This window comes from Hypanus sabinus, chromosome 6 (assembly GCF_030144855.1).
Source record: "Hypanus sabinus isolate sHypSab1 chromosome 6, sHypSab1.hap1, whole genome shotgun sequence".
NCBI lineage: Eukaryota > Metazoa > Chordata > Chondrichthyes > Myliobatiformes > Dasyatidae > Hypanus > Hypanus sabinus.
This window is the reverse complement of record NC_082711.1, coordinates 116,538,766-116,562,017: the sequence shown is the minus strand read 5'-3', so window position 1 is coordinate 116,562,017 and position 23,252 is coordinate 116,538,766. Positions and strand designations below refer to the sequence as shown.

The 23,252-nt window shown below is 41.1% G+C and overlaps 1 protein-coding gene across 1 annotated transcript in view; it reads right to left on the bottom strand.

Annotated features, from left to right (window-relative positions):
• sycp1 (synaptonemal complex protein 1) overlaps positions 1-23,252 on the bottom strand; it is a 223,131-nt gene that overhangs the window by 3,388 nt on the left and 196,491 nt on the right. Inside the window, exons 26-28 of the mRNA XM_059971481.1 lie at positions 16,513-16,623; positions 15,266-15,358; positions 1,562-1,636 (exon numbers count right to left, since the gene is read on the bottom strand). Coding sequence (XP_059827464.1) covers positions 1,562-1,636; positions 15,266-15,358; positions 16,513-16,623 — 279 coding nt within the window. The remainder of the gene's footprint in view (positions 1-1,561; positions 1,637-15,265; positions 15,359-16,512; positions 16,624-23,252) is intronic.

The following is a 23,252-nucleotide window of genomic DNA, read 5'->3' as shown; positions in this document are numbered from 1 at the left end:
TTCCTCAAAAAACTCAACCAAGTTTGTAAGACATAACTCCCTTGCACAAAACCTAGCTTATCACCCCAATAAGTCTACCTTTTCCAGATATAAGTAGATCTTATCCCTAAAATTCTTCTCCAATAATTTCCCTATCACTGAACAAAGCCTGTAATTTCTGGGATTGTTTCTACTGCACCTCTTAAACACAGGAACAACATTGGTTATTTTCCAGTCTTCTGGGACATCATGTGTGGCTAAAGAGGATACAAATATCTGTCAAGGCCACTGCAATCTGTTTTCATGCTTATCTCAATAGCCTCAGATAAATCCTATTGGGCCTTGCTGGATTTATCCACCTTATTTCTCTTTGAGAGACCTAACAGCTCCTTCCTCTTGATATCAACATGCCCTGGAATATCAAGATTTCCTCTTCCCAATCTTCTTATCCTCCATACCATTCTCCTTGACTTTTTTAATGACTTGTAATTTCTTCTTGCTTCAGGGATAATTTCCTACCTTTGTCCTTGAAATGGTTCTACCTCTCCCTTGTTAACCTTTTTTTAAAAGAATATGTAAATACTTTGAGATACACTTTAATCCTACTCACAAAGGACATCTCATGGCCTCCTTTTGCCCTTCTGATTATCTATTTATGTTTACTATGCTCCGTTTTGTGTCGATCATCCATACTAAAAGCAATAAGATGTGTGATATCCAATAAAGTGGATTTTAATTCTTCAATAAAATGTTCTGCTGTAGATCTACACCATTCATTCTGAACCTTCACCAGGTTAAACCTGTCACAAGTCTATTGACCACATTCAAATTAGTGGTAGATTTAATGGAATTTTTTCAGTCAGTAAGTGTGCTTCTCTGTCAATTAACTGCATTTTAATATCTAACACATTCTTTGAATTTTGATGAGCCCCTGATGTTATTGTCAGAGGTATCCACAAGCCTACCTCAACACTGACAGCCTTGACAGCCAAAAAGCCTGTTTGTAGTGCTTCAGCTGATGTCAAAGTTACTCTGTGAATGCAGCAGACTGTCAAAATTGAGACACATCACTGAAGTGTATTCTGCCATAATAATGTACTGGAATCCAGAATTCCATTGGAAAATGTCAGCTAACCCAAAGCTAGAATAAACAGTGAGACTGAGGGGGAGATGGAAGATTTGCCTCAATTTACCTGGACATGAGAGGGATTTTATATGGGATGATGGAAGATGTATCTTATACATCCTCTGAATTTTATGTCAAAGATAGCCAAATGTTAAGATATTTCTATTGTCATCACAATGAGCAGCAGATAGGTTGGTAAATACCATCCAATTTATATAACAGCAGAAGTAGACAGGTTGGGGTTGGAATAAAGATATTTTATATTTTATTAAGTTATCCCACCTACCTCTTTTTAAAATACTTGCTTATTGCAAAAAGAAACTGACAAAAATCAGCAAAGTAAGTGAGAATTTTGAATAGTTTTGCACAGAGCAAATATGTATATACACATATTGTTGAAATCAGCACGTCCACTCCTCAATTGGAGTATATATTAAGGTTACTATGTTGGCAAACCTTTTCATCATTCACTTCTTTAAGTTGTTGCTTTACACCAGAGAGTTCATTTTTGAGAGATCTTAGTTCTTCTTCCTGGAAAATATTAACAATATAAAACGATGAGTAATTTCAAGTCCAGTTCTGAAATGTAAGCAAAAATTTAACCATTACCTGAAGCACTATGGATAATGTGGAAATCCAATTTGTCCTCTTAGATAGAAAAAAATCATTAAGAAGTGAGTAGTAATATGACAATGAGCATGAGCACCATTTTACATCACTTTACTAAATGTTAGTTGACTGATGCATTTCTTAGATTACAAAAATGTAATACCTAATTAACTCTAAATTGCATTGGATCACCCCAACATTGTAAGAGATGTGATAAATCTCTGATTTTAAAAATATACAATTATTTCCATACATGGAAAAACTATCCAGTTAGTATATTTTAGATGTTTTGGCATGATGAATATAGAAACATAGAAAACCTACAGCACAATACAGGCCCTTCAGCCCACACGGCTGTGCCGAACATGTCCCTACCTCAGAAATTACTAGTCTTACCTATAGCCCTCTATTTTTCTAAGCTCCATGTACCTATCCAGAAGTCTCTTAAAAGACCCTATCGTATCCACCTCCACCACCGTTGCTGGCAGCCCATTCCATGCACTCACCACTCTCTGCGTAAAAAAATTACTCCTGACATCTCCTCTGTACCTACTTCCAAGCACCTTAAAACTGTGCCCTCTCATGTTAATCATTTTAGTCCTGGGAAAAAACCTCTGACTATCCACACGATCAATGCCTCTCATCATTTTATACACCTCTATCAGGTCATCTCTCATCCTCCACCACTCCAAGGAGAAAAGGCCGAGTTCACTCAACCTATTCTCATAAGGCATGCTCCCCAATCCAGGCAACATCCTTGTAAATTTCCTCTGCACCTTTTCTATAGTTTCCACGTCCTTCCTTTAGTGAGGCTTACTTATAGCCCTCTATTTTTCTAAGCATGTACCTATCCAGAAGTCTCTTAAAAGACCCTATCATATCCACCTCCACCACTGTTGCCAGCAGCCCATTCCACGCACTCACCACTCTCTATGAGTATAAAACTTACCCCTGACATCTCTGTATCTACTCCCCAGCACTTTAAACTTCTGTCCCCTTGTGGCAACCATTTCAGCCCTGGGAAAAAGCCTCTGACTAGCCACACGATCAATGCCTCGCATCATCTTATACACCTCTATCAGGTCACCTCTCATTCTCCATCACTCCAAAGAGAAAAGGCCGAGTTCACTCAACCTATTCTCATAAGGCATGCTCCCTAATCCAGGCAACATCCTTGTAAATCTCCTCTGGACCCTTTCTAAGGCCTCCACATCCTTCCTGCTTCTAGATAAATCAGGTTTCTAGTTCTAGTTTTCTTCTATTCTACAACTCTCTGCAGGGTTGACAGATAGTCAGAGAGCACTCTGTTTGTCCTATCTTGAATATTTCAGTTGTAACCTAATGTAAGGTTAGCAAAACTAACATGTGGGTTAATGTAAAACCTGTCTCCAATGTGTTCAATGGAGATGATTTAGATGCAACTGAACAATACAATATTGAGAGACATAATACCACCATTATAGTAGTAAGAGTAGTTTCCTCAAAAATTATTATGATTTGATTTTACTTTTCCAGTACAAGTTTTCTGGTCATGATGCACTCAACAGGGGAGAAGAGGTGAGCTTCAGCACCACTTCATGGCCACTATTAAAGAGCAGATGTCCTGACAGGAACAAAGGTTCATTGTGCCCTAGTGTTTTCTCAGTTCCTCTGGTCGATTGCATCACACAGTTCTTGTGATATCAGATGTATTGTTTGAGTTTGAGAACAATATACAGAGGACACTGGGAAAGATTGTTTTATATCTGTTTTAGATTGAAGGAAAGATACAATTGCCAAATTAAGCAAGATTTGTGCAGGTTAACAGTTCTCAGTAAACATCTTCAGTCAGAGCTGTTTTGAGTTCACTGAATGTACAAGGTCTCCTTGAAGATGCTGATGTGTATGCTTCCAAAATTCAAATTGAATTACCTGTGAATTGTATTTGACTATGACAATTACTACTACTGTAAATTGGTTTCTACATGAAGCATGGCATGGCAAGTAGCTGTCTACATTCACTCTCACTGTTGTCCATGAAGCAACTGTTCCCTTCAGGACCCATTCTGTCAATTGTAAGACATCACTTCTTTCAGTTTTTTTGGCCATTAACCATTTCAACAGACTATCAGGCTCTCACACACATTAATGCACATGGTAGGTAAGGGAGAGTTTGTTCATTAAACCTGAGAGAAAATTCATTTTCCACAATGATACAATAAAAAAGATGGTCATTTATATTTTGTCTAAATGTCCATAGGTACAGTATGCTATCTGTATATGTATACTTATGACTGTGAAGCTAAGTGCAGCTCCAATGCCATTTTTATGTTTGTTGACAACACCACAGTCTTAGGCCATATCAAAGGTTATGACTAATCAGCTTACTGGAGGGAGATTGAAACCTGGCTGATAGATGTCACAACAACAATCTCTCACTCAACATCAGCAAGACCAATGAGCAGATTATTGACTTCAGAAGGAGGAAATCAGAGGCCCATGAGCCAGACCTCGTCGGGAGAATCAGAGGTGGAGAGGGTCAACAACTTTAAATTCCTTGATGTAATTTCAGAAGATCTATCCTGAGCCCAGCTATTGTGCAATTACAAAGAAAGCACAGCAGTGCCTCTACTTCCTTAGACGTCATCCTGAATCTTCGCAAACTTTGACAAGCTTCTATAATGGTGTGGTGGAGAATGTATTAACTGGTTGCATTACAGCATATAGAGCATGAACACACGATCAAGATGTTCAGTTGTTGTTCAGACCGAACATCAGTATGGGGAAGTAAAGTTATCCAAGTGACTTGGACCATGGAATGATTGTTGATGAGCGATGGGATGGTTTCAGTATCTTAGAAACTGCTGATCTTTGGCATTTTCATGCAAAATATTGTAGATCTTACAGAGAAAGAATAAAAAATAAAAACATCAAGTGAGCGGCAGTTCTGTGGGCAAAAATACCTTGTTAATAAGACAATAAGACACAGGAGCAGAATTGGGCCATTTGGCCTATCATGTCTGCTCTGACATTCAATTATGGCTGATCCCTTCTTTTCCCTTCCTCAGCCCCACTCCCTGACCTTCTCTCTGTAGCCTTTGATGCTGTGGCCAATCAAGAGCCTATCAATCTCCGCCTTAAATACACCTGACCTAGTAACAAATTCCACAAATTCACTACCCATTGGCTGGACAAATTTCTCAGCATCTCAGTTTTAAATGAACACCCCTCTATCCTGAAGCTGGGCTGACTTGTCCTAGACTCCCCCACCATGAGAAACATCCCCTGTCTTGGCCTTTCAACATTCAAGCCAGGACAGGGCTAGAATCATCAAACATTCCTCATATGATAACCCTTTCATTCCTAGAATCATCCTTGTGAACCTCCTCTGAACCCTCTCCAATATCAGCACATCTTTTCTTAGATAAGGAGCCCAAGACTGTTCACAATATTTAAGGTGAGGACTCACCAGTGCCTTATAAAGCCTCTGCATCACACCCCTGCATGTATATTCTAGACCTCTTGAAATGAATGCTAACAGTGCATTTGTCTTCCTCACCATCGGCTCTACCTGCAAGTTAACCTTTAAGGTGTTCTGCGCAAGGATTCCCTAGACACTTTGCATCTCAGATATTTGAATTTTCTCCCCATTTAGAAAATAGTCTGCATATTTATTTTTTCTACCAAAGGGCATGACCATGCATTTTTCAACATTGTATTTCATTTGACACTTTCTACCCCATTCTCCTAATCTGTCCAAGTTCTTCTGCAACGTTTCAGTTTCCTCAACACTACCTGCCCCTTCACCAATCTTTGTATCATCTGCAAATTTGGCAACAAAGCCATCTAATCCAACATTTAAATCATTGATATACGGCATTAAAAGAAGCAGTCCCAACAATAACCCCCGTGGAACACCTCTAGTCACAGGCAGCTAACCAGAAAAGGAGCATTTTATTCCCACCAATCAGCCACTGCTCAAACCATGCCAGTAACTTTCCTGCAATACCATGGGCTCTTAACTTGGTCAGCAGCCTCATGTGTGGCATCTTGTCAAAGGCCTTCTGATAGTCCAAATAGATAACATCCACTGCATCCCCTTTACCTATCCTACTTGTAATCTCAAAGAATTCCAACAGGTTCATCAGGCAAGATTTTCCCTTAAGGAAACCATGCTGACTTTTTCCTATCTTGTCCTGTGTCACCAAGTACTCCATAATCTCATCCTTAACAATTGACTCAAACATCTTCGCAACCACTGAGGTCAGGCTAACTGGTCTATAATTTCCTTTCTGCTGACTCCCCCCTTTCATAAGGAGTGAAGTGACATTGGCAATTTTCCAGTCCTCTGGAACCATGCTAGAATCCAATGAATACTAATGCCTCCACAATCTCTACCACTAATTATTTCAAAACCCGAGGGTGCAGTTCATCTGGTCTGGGTGACTTATGTATCTTTAGGTCTTTCAGCACCTTCTCCCTTGTATTAGTAACTGTACTCACTTTTCTTCCCTCACACCCTTCAACATCTGGCACACTGCTAGTGTCTTCCACAGTGAAGACTGATACAAAATACTCATTTTGTTCATCTGCCATCTCCTTATCCTTTGCTATTATTTCTCCAGCCTCACTTTCTAGTGGTCTCTTATTTACTCTCATCGCTCTTTTATTATTTATATGTCTTGAAAAAGATTTTTCTATCCACCTTGATATTGTTTGCTAGCTTGCTTTCACATTTCATCTTTTAGTTGCCTTCTGTAGGTTTTTAAAAGCTTCCCAATCCTAGAACTTAGAAATCTACGGCAGATTTCAGGCCTTTCAGCCCACAATGTTGTGCCAACCATGTAACCTACTATAAAACCTGCCTAGAATTACCCTACCGCATAGCCCTCTATTTTTTCTAAGCTCCATGTACTTAAGAGTCTCTTAAAAGACCCTATTGTATCACCTCCCCACCACTGTTACCAGCATTATATTCCACACGCCCACCGCTCTCTGTGTGAAAAACTTACTCCTGACATCACTTCTGTACCTGCTTCCAAGCATCTTAAAACTATGTCCCCATGTGTTAGCCATATCAGCTCTGGGAAAAAGCCTCTGACTATCCACACAATCAATGTCTCTCATCATCTTATACACCTCCATTAGGTCACTTCTCATCCCCCTTTGCTCCAAGGAGAAAAGGCCAAGTTCACTCAACTTATTGTCGCAAGGCACATTGTCCAATCCAGGCAACATCCTTATAAATCTCCTTTGTGCTCTTTCTATAGTATTCACATCCTTCCTGTAGTGAGGTGACCAGAACTGAACACAGTATGCCAAGTGGGATCTGACCAAGGTCTTATATAGCTGTAACATTAACCTCACTGCACTTGAACTCAATCCCACGGTTGATGAAGGCCAACATACGATAGGCCTTCTTAGCAACACTGTCAACTTGTGCAGTAGCTTTGAGTGTCCTATGGACACAGACCTCAAGATCTCAATACTGTGTATTACCATTAATACCATATTCTGTCTTCAAAATTGATCTACCACAGTGAACCACTTCAAACTTATCTGGGTTGAACTCCATCTGCCACTTCTCAAACCAGTTCTGCATCCTTTCAATGTCCTGCTGTAACCTCTGGCAACCCCCTAGATCATCCATAACATCCCCAACCTTTGTGTCATCAGCAAACCTACTAACCCACCCTTCTATTTCTTCATCCAGGTCATTTATAAAAATCACAAAAAGGAGGGGACCCAGAACAGATCTCTGCAGAGTACCACTGGTGACCGACCGCCATACAGAATACAAACCATCTACAAACCTTTGCCTTCTGTGGGCAAACCAATTCTGGATCCACAAAGCAAGGTCTCCTTGGAACCCAGGCCTCCTTACTTTCTGAATGTGCCTTACATGGGGAACCTTATCAAATGCTCTACTGAAATCCATATACCTGTACACTACATCTACTGCACTATCTTCATCAATGTGTTTTGTTACCTCCTCAAAGAATTCAATCAGGCTCATAAGGCATGGCCTGCCTTTGACAAAGCCATTCTGACTATCCTTAATCATATTATGCCTCTCTGAATGTTCATAAATCCGGCCTCTCAGTATCTTCTCCAACAACTTGCCCACCAATGAAGTAAGAGTCACTGGTCTATAATTTCCTGAGCTATCTCTACTCTTTTTCTTGAACAAGGGTGCCTATCCTCTGGTACTTCTCCCATCTCTATTGATGAAGCAAAGATCATCTCCAGAGGCTCAGCAATCTCCTCCCTCACATCCCACAGTAGCCTGGGGTATATCTCATCAGGCCCTGGTGACTTAATCTAACTTAATGCGTTTCAAAAGCTTCAGTACATCCTCTTTTTTAATGTCTATTTGCTCAAGCATTTCAGTCTCTTGTCAGCCATGGTTGTACTATTCTGCCATTTGATAATTTCTTTGCCTTTAGAATACATCTTTCCTGTATCTTCCTCATTTTTCCCAGAAACTCAAGCCATTGCTGCTCTGCTGTCATCCCTGCAAGCATCTCCTTCCAATTTATTTTGGGCAACTCCTCTCTCAAACCACTGTAATTTCCTTAACTCCACTGAAATACTGCTATGCTAGACTTTATCCCTCCCTATCAAGTTTCAAGTTAAACTCAATCATATTATGAAGACTGTCTCCTAAGAGTTCCTTTATCTTAAGCCCCCTGATCACCTCCGGTTCATTACATAACCCCCAATTCAGTATAGTTTATCCTCTAGTAGGTTTAACTGCTCTAAAAATTAATCTCAAAGGCATTCAACAAATTCACTCTCTTGGGATTCATTACCAATTTCATTTTCCCAAATAGCTGCATGTTAAAATTTCTCATGATAATCATAACGTTGCCCTTTTGACATACCTTTTCTTCTTCCCATTGTAATCTGTAGTCCACATCCCAGCTGCTTGGATGCCTATATATAACTGCCATCAGGGTCCTTTTGCCCTTGCAGTTTCTTAACTCAACCCACAAGGATTCAACATCTTCCGATCCTACATCACATCTTTCTAATGATTTGATGCCACTCTTTACCCACAGAGCCATATCACCCTCTCTGCCTACCTTCTTATACCTCTGATACAATGTGTAACCCTGGATATTCAGCTCCCAACTCCAACCATACAGCCATGATTCTGTGATGGCCACAACATCATACCCAACAATCTGTAAAAGTGCAACAAGATCATCCACCTTATTTCTTAAACTCTGTACACTGAGATATAATATTTTGAGTGACACACACAAAATTCTGGAGGAACTCAGCAGGCCAGGCAGCATCTAGGAGAAGAGTACAGTCAATTTATCGGGCCAAAACCCGATAAATTTGAGGTTTGAGTACTGTATTTGCTACCCTTTGTTGATTCTGCATTCCTAATGCACTGGTACTCACCCTGCTGGCTACAATTTTGTCCTATCGTTTGCCTACCCTTTCTGACAGTCTGACTGCACGTTATCTTTGTTTTTCACCATCCATCCTATCCTGAGTCCCTTCAGTTCCCATTCCTCTGCCAAATTAAACTCTTCCCAACAGCTCTAACAAACTTGCCTGCAAGAATATTGGTCCCCCTTCCCCAGGTTCAGATGCAACCAGTCCCTTTTATACAGTTCATACCTCTCCCAGAAGAGATCCCAATGATCCAAGAACCTGAAGCCCTGCTTTTCAGCCACACATTTATCTTCCAAATCATCTTGTCTTTACCTTTACTGGTGTGCAGCACAGGTAGCAAACCAGAAATTACGACCTGGAGATCTTGCTTCTCAGCTTTCTGGCCAACTCTCTAAGTACTCTCTTCAGGACCTCTTTGTTTTTCCTTCCTATGATATTGGTACCAATATGTACCAAGACATCTGGCTGCTTCTCCCTTTCCCTCTAAAATGCTGTGGATGCAATTCAAGACATCCCTGGCACCTTGCAGGTAACATACCATCCAGGTGGGCTGTTCACATCCACAAAACCTCCTGTCTGTTCCTCTGACCATTGAGTCCCCTATCACTATCCCTCTTCTGTTCTCCCTCTTTCCCATCTGCAGCACGGACTCATGTTCAGTGCCAGTAACCTGGTCTCCATGGCAATCCCCTGGGAGGTCATGCCCACAACAGTATTCAAAGCGGTACAATATATTTATTATCAATAGGAATGGCCACCAGTGTTGCACTGTGCTAGCTGCTTACTCACCGCCCCATTCCTTCTCCTAAATGAGAGAGATCAGAGGAGAATTGCCAGACTAGACCAAGCTGACACGGTGGTGACAATAATTCAAGTCACCAAGAATTAAAACAGTGGTGTGCATAAGAGCATCTTTAAACACACAATACATCAAACTTTGATGTGGATGGACTACAGTAGCAAAAGACCACAAACATACATACAGTGATCTCTTTACTAGTAATGCTCTGTACATAATAAAGTGGCCACAGAATGTATGTACATATTAAGTATTTTCTAAGGGAACCTCCTCCAAAATTAGGAAATTTTGGCAAATTGAGACCAACACATAAGCTATTTCACTCGCCACTTCTTTAGAAAATCAAGACCTGATTTAGCAAGAACCTATCAACCTCTGCCTTAAATACACCCAATGATGTGACCTCCATAGCAACCTGTGGCAATAAATTCCACTGATTCTCTACCATCTGGCAAAAGAAATTCCTTCTCCTCTCCATATTAAATGGATGTCCTTCTATTCTGAGGTTGTGTCCTCTGGTCCTAGATTCCTCTCCACGTCGATCGTGTTCCTGTTCTTCCTAAATTCACACTGCAGTTCAGGCAGCATTGACTCGGTGATGTTGCTGATGAGCCTCTGAAACATCACCTTAGCCAGGACCTTTCCAGCAACAGAAAGGAGTGATATGCCCCTACTATTGCCACAGATGGTCTTGTGACCCTCGTTCTTATAAATTACAACAATGTCTACATTTCTCCATTGCTGTGGAATGTTCTTGTCAGTCCAGGACCTGGTGATGTACTGGTAGAGGGTGCACATACAGATGTATCCTCCATTCTTCAGTAACTCGGCAGGAATATTGTCAGTGCCAGGGGACTTATTGTTCTTAAGGGAATGGACAGCTGATAGAACTTCCTGGAAGGTTGGTGGTAGACTGAGGTCGTGGATAGGAGGAAATACAGGCAGTTCGTCCAGGATGGTGGAGTCTGCATCAGAATCCTGATTAAGCAAAGCGTTAAAATGCTCAGCCCACCTCAGCAGAATGATATTCTGATTCTTCAGAAGTGTCTGACCATCTTCTGTTTTCAGGGGAGTAACACATCAATTTATTGGTTTTGACGGCATTGTAAAAGCTTCAGGAAAACTGCCGGGAGCAACATCAAGACCTGTTTTTGGCTTTTGTTGACCTCGCCAAAGCATTCAACACTGTGCAAAGACAGCTCTTATGGGATGTCCTCCTCAGGTTTGGCTGTCCCAATAAATTTGTTAACATCCTCCGCCAGTTCCATGATGGGATGACTTCTCGGGTGACCATAGGAGGACAAGAGTCTGAGCCCTTCCTTGTATGCACAGGGGTGAGGCAGGGGTGTATGCTAGTGCCAGTGCTCTTTAACAACTTCCTCCTGTGTGTTACCAAGTTTCTCCACAATGAGATTGAGGATAGCAGCAATGTGGCAGTGGACGTCAGATTAGATGACAACCTCTTTAACATCAGGAGGCTCCACGCAACCATCAAACTCCATAGAGAACGGGTCCTGGAGCTGCAGTATGCAGATGACTGTGCTCTTGTGGCCATACTCGGGAGGATCTTCAGACTGTCCTTGCTGTGGCGGTGAGAGCACACAGCAGGATGGGGCTGACCGTCAATACCACCAAGATAAAAGTGGTTTGCCAATAGAGTGCTAGTGTCTCATCCACCCTACCTGCCTTCACTGTTGGTGATGAAAAGCTGTCAGTAGTGCCATCTTTCAAATATCTGATGAGGATTCTCTCTGAGGATAGCAGCATTGACAACAACATCCAGAGCCGCATTAAACAGGCATCAGCGGCCTTTGAGAGACTTCAGTGTAGAATCTTTCAGAACAGGAGCCTTCATCCCTCCACTAAGTATGGAGGAAGAAATACAAAACTTAATTGATATAGTTGTTGAAGAAAGTGCAAAAATGGGTCTATCTATAAAATAAAAAACAGAATGTATGGTGATATCCAAAGAGAAGGAGAATCCTATCTGCAGGCTAAGAATAAATGGGGAAGAAATAAAGCAGAACTTTTGCTACTTAGGAAGCTGGGTACCATCAGATGGCAAGTGTAACATGGACATCAAAAGAAGAATAGGGATGGCAAAAGACACCTTTACGAGAATGAAGAGTATACTGACCAACACTTAAGTAAGCATGACAACCCGCCTCAGAGTACTGAAATGTTATGTTTATCTAGTTAAGAATGTTGGACAATATCTAGTAACATGAGAAAATGAACTGAAGCAGCAGAGATGTGGTTTTTAAGGAGGATGCAAAGAACATCATGGACAAAATGGATATCTAACAAGGATGTCATGAACAGACCAAGCACAAAAAGAGAAATAATGTATGAGATCATGAAAAGGCAACATAACTTCATTGGACATGTGATTAGGAAAAAGGAGTTAGAATGCACAGTAACAATGGGAAAGATTGAAGGGAAGAAATCAAGAGGAAGGCAAAGACAAATGATGATGGAGACAGCAGCCAGAAAACTGGACTTGACCCGAAACAAGAGTGCATGGGCCATGGCAGTCAAAGCTCAAACTGGGCATGGCACCTGATGATGATGATGAATTTAACTCTACCTACAATGATTGTACATCTTCCAATCCTACAGAATGTCACCTCCTTCTAAGGATTTGATTTCATTTTAGTAAGCCACCCCAACCCCTCTGCCTACCTGCATGTCTTTTTGATACAAAGTGTATCCTTGGGTGTTAAGCTTCCAACTATGATATTCTTTCAGTCACGGTTCAGTGATGCCCACAACATCATACATGCCAATCTGTAATTGCTACAAGATCATCTACTTTATTCCATATACTGCACGCATTCAACATCTTCAGTCCTTATTCATTACCCTTTTTGACTTTGTCCTCGTATTGCATTTCAACTCATCCCAATTACTGAACTTTTGCCTATCATCTGCCTGTGCTTCCTCGCAGGCTCACTACACACTGCCTTTGCTTTTATACCAACTGCCCCATCCTTAGCCCTATTACGCAGTTCCCATTTCCCTGTAAAATTAGTTTAAACCCTCCCCAACAGTTCTAGCAAACCTGCCTGCAAGGATATTGGTTCCCCCTTGGGTTCAGGTTTCTCCCGTCTCTTTTGTATAGGTCCTACCTTCCCCAGAAGAGATCACAATGATCCAGAAACCTGCAATTCTGTTCCCTGCTCCAGTTCTTCAGCCACGCATTCATCTGCTAAACCATCCTATACATACCCTTGCTGCTGCATGACACATGCAGTAATCCAGAGACTGCCCTGGAGGTACAGCTTTTCAGCTCCATAAATTCTCTCTTCAGGACTCCTTCCATATTCCTACCTATGTCATTGGTGCCAATATGTACAAAGACTTCTGGCTGGCCGCATTCCCCGTTAGAATGCCATGGACCTAATCCAAAGTGTTTCATGACCCTTGCATTTCTTTCATGCTCTTTCCTCTCAGTGGCCTCATTTACGGATATGCACAGGGCCTATCCTTATCTTCCACAAACTAACTACCTCTGATACATTACTTGCATGTCTCTGCAGGCATCCAGCTTTATGTAACATTTTTGCTACAGATCAGCAACATCTTAAAGCAAATTGTTGATGCTGATCCACATCAACGACAACTTCAAAAGTCAATGCTCAAAAAAGCGGCATCCAGCATTAAGGTCCTCTAGCACCCAAGTCATGCCCTCTTCATATTGCTAACATTATGGTACACACCCACACAGAAACATACATACATACACACACACACACACACACACACACACACACACAAAGCATCGTTACTCCAGGGTCAAGGTGTCAAGGTGTCAAACACAACACCAACAGTCTTACATAGCACAAGATAGCAGCAAAATGGGTGTGTGTGTGTGTATGCGCGCACACGTGTCCTTAACTCCTGGTGGAGTCGTCAGGGTGCTGTCACGACAAGCTTTTTGCTCTGATCTTTTTGGTGATTGCTCATCATGCTCATCATCCCTCTCCGGCTATTTTTTGGAGCCGGCTGGATTCAAACTCGGGAGCCTTCGCTCCGAAGTCCGGCGCTGATGCCACTACACCACCAGCTGGCCAAGTAGCAAAATACAGTCACACAACAAATATAGTCCAGGTCCCTGAGTGCATGAATGTTGTAGCAGTCTGCAGTTGAATACAAGACAGGTTGTCTTTTGCCAAGCACACACTGGAGAGCAGCACTGACACCAGCACGAACACTGTGCCACACTGCCTCCCAGTACTGATTCCAATGCCTCTCTCCTGGGCGGCTTCAAACAGACAGCACTATAGTGTGAGGCCTAGTCTTTGCTACGACTGAGACCACACAGTTCCTCTGCCATCAGCCCCACCAATAAACCAGTGAATCAAACATTACCAATGTCCAATAGGGTCTTGTGATCACAAGGAAAGTGACCATCACCTGCTGTTAGACTGCACACCACTTTTGTGCACTGACTCTGACACCTCTCTGTAGCAGGCAACAATACAATCCTCACAAAGTCTAGCTCCTTCATTTTCTCCATCTACGAGCAACTCAGTAATGGGGTAGACCTGCAGTACTTCAAGTTATTAATTCCAGCAGGGTCTTGTAATTGTAAAAAATGTTTAAAAAAAACACCACCACCTTTGGTTGGCCCTGTAGAAGCTGCTGCATCCGAGCATGCCACCATATTACCAGAAGTTAAGATAGGTAATATACATATAATTTATTTATTAATTATCATAAGTCCATCTTTAAATTATTTTTCTGTTTCTGCTCAAATACTCAATTGCTCCTGAAGTCAAAATAGTTGATCAGTTTGCTTCATATGCATTCACACCATCCTGTTGTTATGCATTAACAAAAGTCAGAGGCAAGATAATTAGGAAGTTATGTTGCAATTGGAGATTCCAAGGTACTGATACTACGCCTAGTTTTTGTGCATATTACTGTTGGACACATTGGGGAATAATATTTAGGGAAGGGGCAATGGAATTTAAATTACCAATAGAAATATCATTTCAGGAACAAAGTGGATCAAATATGCAAATGAGTGATCTGAAGAAGTTAAGATGCATTTGCCATCTTTTGTTTTTCTCATACACTTCAGGTGAACATTTTGGAGAATGACTAGAATCAACAATTCTGTTTTATCTGTGTCTGGTTCAAGTAATGGAACACAGCAATTCCTGGAGGAAACACCAAAAAAAGCTTGTAGTAACATAGAAAGGTTCATGTTGCATTCAGTGCCTATACAATTTCTTTTGATTTACTGCCAAGTGTTAAGTGTACCATAAGTGCAACTCTCCAAAAGAAATAAATTACCCCTGGCATTGAACAGAAGATGTAATTACTAATCACTGAAATTATATTCTTCACTATCTTACCAAAGCATTTTTAGATAAGTTGATAGTTAGTTGTTTTTCCTTCCAGCATTTCAATTCTGCATCTTTTTCATCAACCATTTTATCATACTGGTGCTGTAGAAATTAGGAAAATACATTAAATTTGTCTTTCATTCAAGGTACCTTTTTTAAAATCAGTTTACAAAATTTGCATTTAACATAGCTCTTACATAATGAGAAGGTTATTTTGAATGGCACAACACTTTTCATCCTGTTACGTATATTCCTCTTATTATGATGGGAAAGGAAGCTGTTTGGTTCATTGAGCCCATACTCACTCATTGAAGAGCAATCACAGCAGTCCTATTCCCCCTCCTTATTTTATTATGTCACTCTTCTCTCTCATGCTATCAATTCCCCAGTCACTGAATTTTATCCAAAACTCATCAAAGATAATGGAGTTCTATAAATATAATCTGTCCTATCTGTGTGATGCATGTGTCCATGGAGAGCAACAGGTATAACATAGAATCAAATGCCAGGAAACGTATGTCTTGACATTACTTGTCCAAAACATCTTACTCATTTAATGTATTACTCTTAGGTCATTGCACACACATAGCCAGAATATTGACACTTCATTTGGCTTTATTTATAGGGAACCAAACTTACTAGGTTAACTGTCATTGGTGTCTGAGGTATTGCTTATCTTACTAGAAGGTCAATTTAAAGAATTTTCCTTGACGTTTACTCTCACAAACCATCCTATTGCACTTTTACTAAATCACTCTGTGAATGTGGTTAAATCACCTGCTCTCATGTGTGGTCTATATTTGGACCTTGGCTAATTATATGTCTGTTGGCTCTTTCTGGCACCCACCTGACTCACAATGGTAATCCATCCCACAATAGTTTTCAAAAGGCTAATGCTGTTTACTCCATCATATTCCATCCACTAATGCATCTGACTCCCTGTCCAGTCCTCAGTACCCTGTATTTCTTCCTTTTTCCTGTACTAGTAATGTAAAGGTAATCTAAATATCCTTTTCACTTGAGAATGGCCGAGGAAGCAGAGAGATTTATTCCCTCAAACACAGCATTTTGAACTTCATGTTTGACAGAATTTGACAATTGGGCAATTTTCTTTGAAATGTATAATAATTACTAGACCACACTGTTTTATATTAGATGGCATCCTATATACTAGCCAGTTTACATACATGATTTACAGTAGAAAAAGATATCAAAGCCCTTGAAACATACAATAAAGACCTGAAAATGCTCCTTACCTTGTGTTTTTCCATGAGTGTAACCATTTCAGTAATCTTGTTTCGGCACATAATCTCAGTTTCTTTCTGTGTCTGAAGTGTTGTTTCTGCTACATCTTTCAATGATTTTGTCTAAAATATTGACAGAAAAATTAATGCTTCAGAAATGTTTACAATGCATTAGAAAGTTTACTATGGTTGTCTATAGTCAAAAAGTTGTGAATTGGAGATAGGACTTGAACTTACAATCAATATTGTACTTACACAGCACTGCGTGCTTTGTTTGACATACAATACTAATTGAAACAAAATTGTATGTATTTGAAAATGTTGGTGTCATTACAATTTTAAAGAGGTTTGAGAGCATTAAAGCAAAGATAATAGACAGGTTAAAAAAAAAAGGTTATTTGATGATAAAATAACTGGATAAGGTGGGGATGTAAAAGTGCAACAACTATGGTAGGGGAAGGGGATGGCAAACAAGAAGAGGAATGAAGATTACAGGGATGAGAAAGGAATTCATCACCTGGGGACCATAGTTAGTGTGAATTGGAAATAACATTTCCTCCTCCATGACAATCAGTACTGACACATCTCAAGAATGGATGCTTAGCCCACTGCTCTACTTTCTCTATACTCATGACTGTGTGACTAGGCACAACTCAAATGCAGTCTTCCCTAAATAAATTTGCTGATGACACAACAATTGTTGGCAGGATTTCAGATGATGATGAGAAGGCAGATACACAGGAGTAAGATGTAACAACCTTGCACTCAACGTCAGTAAAACCAAGTAATTAATTGTGTATTTCAGGAAAGGGAAGTCAGGGAAATACACACTAGTCTTCATCAAAGGGCCAGGAGTGGACGGGAGAACAGAGTCAAGTTCCCGGTCATCAATATCTCCGAAGATCTATCCTGGTCCAACATATTGATCTAATTACAAATAAGGCACACCAGTGACTACATTTCGTTAGGAGATTAAGGTAACTTGGTATGTCACCAACAACTCTCGCAAATTTCTATAGTTGTACTGTGGAAAGCATTTTAACTGTTTGCATCACCATCTGGTATGGAGGGACGCTGCACAGAGTTGTAGACTTGGCTGGCTGTATCATGGGCACTAGCTCCCCAGCATTGAGACACTTTCAAAAGGTGATGCCTCAAGAAGGTGGTATCCATCATTAATGACTCCACCATCCAGGACATGCACTTTTCTCATTGCTACCAACAAGAAGGAGGTACAAGTGCTTGAAGACACATACTCAACATTTCAGGAACAGCTTCTTCTCCTCCACTACAAGATTTCTGAATAGACAATGAACCTATGAGCACTACCTTACAATTTTTTTGCTCTCTTTTTGCACTACTTATTTAATTTATACATATTTTAATTATAATTTATAGTTTTAAAAGTATGTATTGCAATGTTCTGCTACCACAGAACAACATTCTCCAGTAATGTTAAACCTGATTCTGATTCTAATTCTATCAATGTTCCTAATTACTTGTGGAACTGCATGTCAACCCCTTGCATTTCTCATACTATAAACTCTGTATTGTAAAGGTTTGTACCCTCATTCCACTTAAGTAATAATTTGCTCTTTCATTATTCCTTCCAAAATGGATAACCTTATACTTTACTAATTTATTGCCCATCATTTTAACATACTAATATCCCTTTGTTAGCTCTCAGATGTTCTCACAAATTGCTAACCTATCTACAAACGTTTGTACCTTTATATCATCAACAAATTCGGGTAAAATGCATTTGACCTATTCATCCAATTCAATAGATTGTAAATAGTTGAGGCCCCAGCATTAATCCCTGTGGCATCCTGTTAGTTACTGAATGCTAATCTAATAATGACTCATTTGCACTGACTCTCTACTTTGTATTAGTTAACCAATTCTCTATCCATGCTGGGGTATCACACCAAACCTGCAAGCTTATTTTGTGCACCATATCAAATGTCTTCTGGAAATCCAGTTACACTTTCTCTACAGGTTCCCCTTAAACTATCCTGTTAGGTATATACAAAGGAATCTGCAGATGCTGAAAATTCAAACAACACACATAAAATGCTGGTGGAACACAGCAGGCCAGGCAGCTTCTATAAGGAGAAGCATTGTCGACGTTTTGAGCCGAGACCCTTCGTCAGGACGAATATAACAGAGTCTTAATATAACATTAGTAATAAACAGTAATCAGTAAGTGGTAGACATCATCCCAATATCAATATCTACAACTGGTATCATCCCAAAGTCACTATACAACAGCATTAAACAAGTAGGCCTACACAGCAATATTTATGTAAATCTTCAGAAAGCCACAAAATTAAATGCCACTAGAATAGTCCACAGGTTCCTGGCAATTGAGAAAAGAGTGTGCTTGGCTATGCCGGTACCTCAGGTTTTACCAGCTTGAGCTGCAAAATAAATAAAAATACAATAACAATAATAATAATTAAATAATTAAGCAATAAATATTGAGGGCATGAGATAATGATTTCTTGAAAGTGAGTCCATAGAAGCTAGGAACAGTTCAGAGATGGGGAGTGAAGTTGAGTGAAATTATCCCCTCTGATTCAAGAGAAAATAACTGTTTCTGAACCCAGTGGTGTGAGTCCTGATGCTCTCATATCTTCCTCCTGATAGCAGTAGTGAGAAAACAGCATGATCTGGGTTGTGGGTGTCCCTGATGATGGAAGCTGCTATCCTCCAACAATACTCCATGCAGATGTGTTCAATGGTGGGAAGGGCTTTAAACATGATGGTCTAGGCCAGTCCACTACTTTTTGTAGATTTTCTGTTCAAGGGCATTGGTGTTTTCATACTAATGTCGTGATGTAGCCAGTCAATATACTCTCCATCTAAAGTTTTGACATGGTGGCTGCATCATGCTGTGGGGATGTTTCACTGCAGCAGGCCCTGGAAGGCTTGTGAAGGTAGAGGGTAAAATGAATACAGGAAAATACAGTGAAATCCTTAAGGAAAATCTAATGCAGTCTACGAGAGAACAGAAACTTGAGAGATTTGTTTTCCAGCAAGACAACAACCCCAAGCATAAAGCCAAAGCTTCACAGGAGTGGTTAAAAATAACAAACTTAATGTCCTAGAGTAGACTAGAGCATCCAGAAGTCAATCCAATTAAGAATTTCTGGCTGGACTTCAAAAGGTCTGTTCACTCACGATCCCCATTCAATCTGACAAAGCTTGAGCAGTTTCAGAATGTGCTTAAAATTCCAGTGTCCAGATTGCAAAGCTGATAGAGACCTATCCACACAGACTCATGGCTGTAATTGCTGCCAAAGGAAAATCTACTAAAAACTGACGTGAAAAGGGTGAATACTTATGCAATCAATTATTTTGTGTTTTATATTTGTAATTAATTTAGATCACTTTGTAGAGATATGTTTTCACTTTGACAGGAGACTTTTTCTCTTGATCAGTTTCAAAAAAAGCCAAATTAAGTCCACTGTAATGTTGTCAAACAACGAAACATGAAAACTACTGGGGGGGGGGGGGTGAATTCTTTTTATAAGCACTGGATCCTCAGCTCAGAAGGGAAGGAGGGAAAAGAGGAGAGCAGTAGTGATAGGGGATTCAATAGCTAGGGGGACAGATAGAAGGCTCTGTGGAAGAGATCGAGAATCCCAGATGGTCTGTTGCCTCCCTGGTGCCAGGATTCGCAATATCTTGGATCGAGTTCTCAGTATTCTCAAGAGAGAGGGTGAGTAGCCAGATGTTGTGGTCCATGTAGGGACCAATGACGTGGATAGGAAGAAGAAAGAGGTCCTGCAAAGAGAATTTAGGGAGTTAGGTGCAAAGTTGAAGAATAGTACCTCCAGGGTTGTAATCTCAGGATTGCTACCCGTGCCGCGTGCTAGTGAGGCTAGAAATAGGAAGATAATGCAGGTAAATATGTGGCTAAGGAGTTGGTGCAGGAGGGAGGGCTTCATGTTTCCAGACAATTGGGTCTTGTTCTTGTTCCAATGAAGGTGGGACCTGTTCCGACGGGACAGGTTGCACCTGAACTGCAGAGAGACTAACATTCTTGCGGGAAGGTTTCCTAGTGCTGCTCCGGGGGTGGGGGGGGGGGGTAGTTTAAACTAGATTTGCAGGGGGAAGGGAACCAGAGTGTTAGAGCAGAAAGTGAGGTGGAGGAGGATAAAGGTCATGTGAGAGCTGCAAGTATAGTGCATAGAGTAAAGCCAGATCTAATATATAAAGAGGCTTTGAAGAAAGAGAAATAGAATAAAGGGTGTAAAGGTGGTAAGGTAGAAGGGCTAAAGTGTGTGTACTTCAATGCAAGAAGTATCAGGAACAAAGGTGATGAACTGAGAGCTTGGATACATACATGGAATCATGATGTAGTGGCCATTACAGAGACTTGGCTGGCACCAGGGCAGGAATGGATTGTCAATATTCCTGGATTTCAGTGCTTTAAAAGGGATGGGGGGGGGGAGGGGAGGAGGGGTGGCATTACTGGTCAGGGATACCATTACAGCTACAGAAAGGGTGGGTAATGTAGCAGGATCCTCTTTTGAGTCAGTATGAGTAGAAGTCAGGAACAGGAAGGGAGCAGTTACTCTATTGGGAGTATTCTATAGGCCCCCTGGTAGCAGCAGAAATACCGAGGAGAAGATTGGGATGCAGATTTTGGAAAGGTGCAAAAATAACAGGGTTGTTATCATGGGTGACTTTAACTTCCCTAATATTGATTGGCACGTAATTCGTTCCAAAGGTTTAGACAGGGCAAAGTTTGTTAAGTGAGTCCAGGACGGATTCCTGTCACAGTATGTTGACAGGCCGACTAGGGAGAATGCCATACGAGATCTATTATTAGGTAACGAACTGGGTCAGGTCACATATCTCTCAGTGGGTGAGCATCTGGGGTACAGTGACCACCGCTCCCTGGCCTTTAATATTATCATGGAAAAGGATAGAATCAGAGAGGAGAGGAAAAATTTTAATTGGGGAAGGGTAAATTATGAAGCTATAAGGCTAGAACTTGCGGGTGTGAATTGGAATGATGTTTTTGCAGGGAAGTGTTCTATGGACATGTTTAGGCATCTCTTGCAGGATGTTAGGGATAAACTTGTCCGGCTGAGGAAGGGCGAAGGAACCATGGGTGACAAGTGAGGTGGAGAATATAGTTAGATGGAAGAAGGCCACATGCTTGAGGTTTAGGAGGCAAGGATCACATGAGTCTATTGAGGAATATAAGGTAGCAAGAAAGGAGCTCAAAGAAGGGGCTGAGGAGAGCAAGAAGGGGGCATGAAGAGGCCTTGGTGAGTAGAGTAAAGGAAAACCCCAAGGCTTTCTTCAATTATGTGAAGAACAAAAGGTTGACAGGAGTGAAGATAGGACCGATTACAGATAAAGGTGGGAAGATGTGCCTGGAGGCTGTGGAAGTGAGCGAGGTCCTCAATGAATACTTCTCTTTGGTATTCACCAATGAGAGGGAACTTGATGATGGTGAGGACAATATGAATGAGGTTGATGTTCTGGAACATGTTGATATTAAGGGAGAAGAGGTGTTGGAGTTGTTAAAATACATTAGGACGGATAAGTCCCCAGAGCCTGACGAAATATTCCCCAGGCTGCTCCATGAGGTGAGGGAAGAGATTGCTGAGCCTCTGGCTAGGATCTTTATGTCCTTGTTGTCCGCAGGAATGGTACCGAAGGATTGGAGGGAGGTGAAAGTTGTCCCCTTGTTCAAAAGAGCCAGTAAGGATTGTCCAGGTAATTATAGACCAGTGAGTCTTATGTCTGTGGCGGGAAATCTGTTGCAAAAGATTCTTAGAGATAGAATCTATGGGCATTTAAAGAATCATGGTCTGATCAGGGACAGTCAGCATGGCTTTGTGAAAGGCAGATCGTGTCTAACAAGCCTGATAGAGTTCTTTGAGGAGGTGACCAGGCATATAGATGAGGGTAGTGCAGTGGATGTGATCTATATGGATTCTAGTAAGGCATTTGACAAGGTTCCACATGGTAGGCTTATTCAGAAAGTCAGAAGGCATGGGATCCAGGGAAGTTTAGCCAGGTGGATTCAGAATTGGCTTGCCTGCAGAAAGCAGAAGGTCATGGTGGAGGGAGTACATTCAGTTTGGAGGGTTGTGACTAGTGGTGACCCACAAGGATCGGTTCTGGGACCTCTACTTTTCATGTTTTGTTAACGACCTGGATGTGGGGGTAGAAGGGTGGGTTGGCAAGTTTGCAGACAGCACAAAGGTTGGTGGTGTTGTGGATAGTGGTGAGGACTGTCGAAGACTGCAGAGAAGCATTGATAGGATGCAGAAGTGGGCTGAGAAATGGAAGATGGAGTTCAACCCAGAGAAGTGTAAGGTGGTACACTTTGAAAGGACAAACTCCAAGGCAGAGTATGAAGTAAATGGCAGGAAAGTTGGTAGTGTAGAGGAGCAGAGGGATCTGGGGGTACATGTCCACAGATCCCTGAAAGTTGCCTCATAGGTAGATAAGGTAGTTAAGAAAGCTTATGGAGTGTTAGCCTTCATAAGTCAAGGGATAGCATTTAAGAGTCACAAGGTAATGATGCAGCTCTATAAAACTTTGGTTAGGCCACACTTGGAGTACTGTGTCCAGTTCTATAGGAAGGATGTGGAAGCATTGGAAAGGGTACAGAGGAGATTTACCAGGATGCTGCCTGGTTTAGAGAGTATGCATTATGATCAGATAGTAAGGGAGCTAGGGTTTACTCTTTGGAGGGAGGAGATATGATAGAGGTATACAAT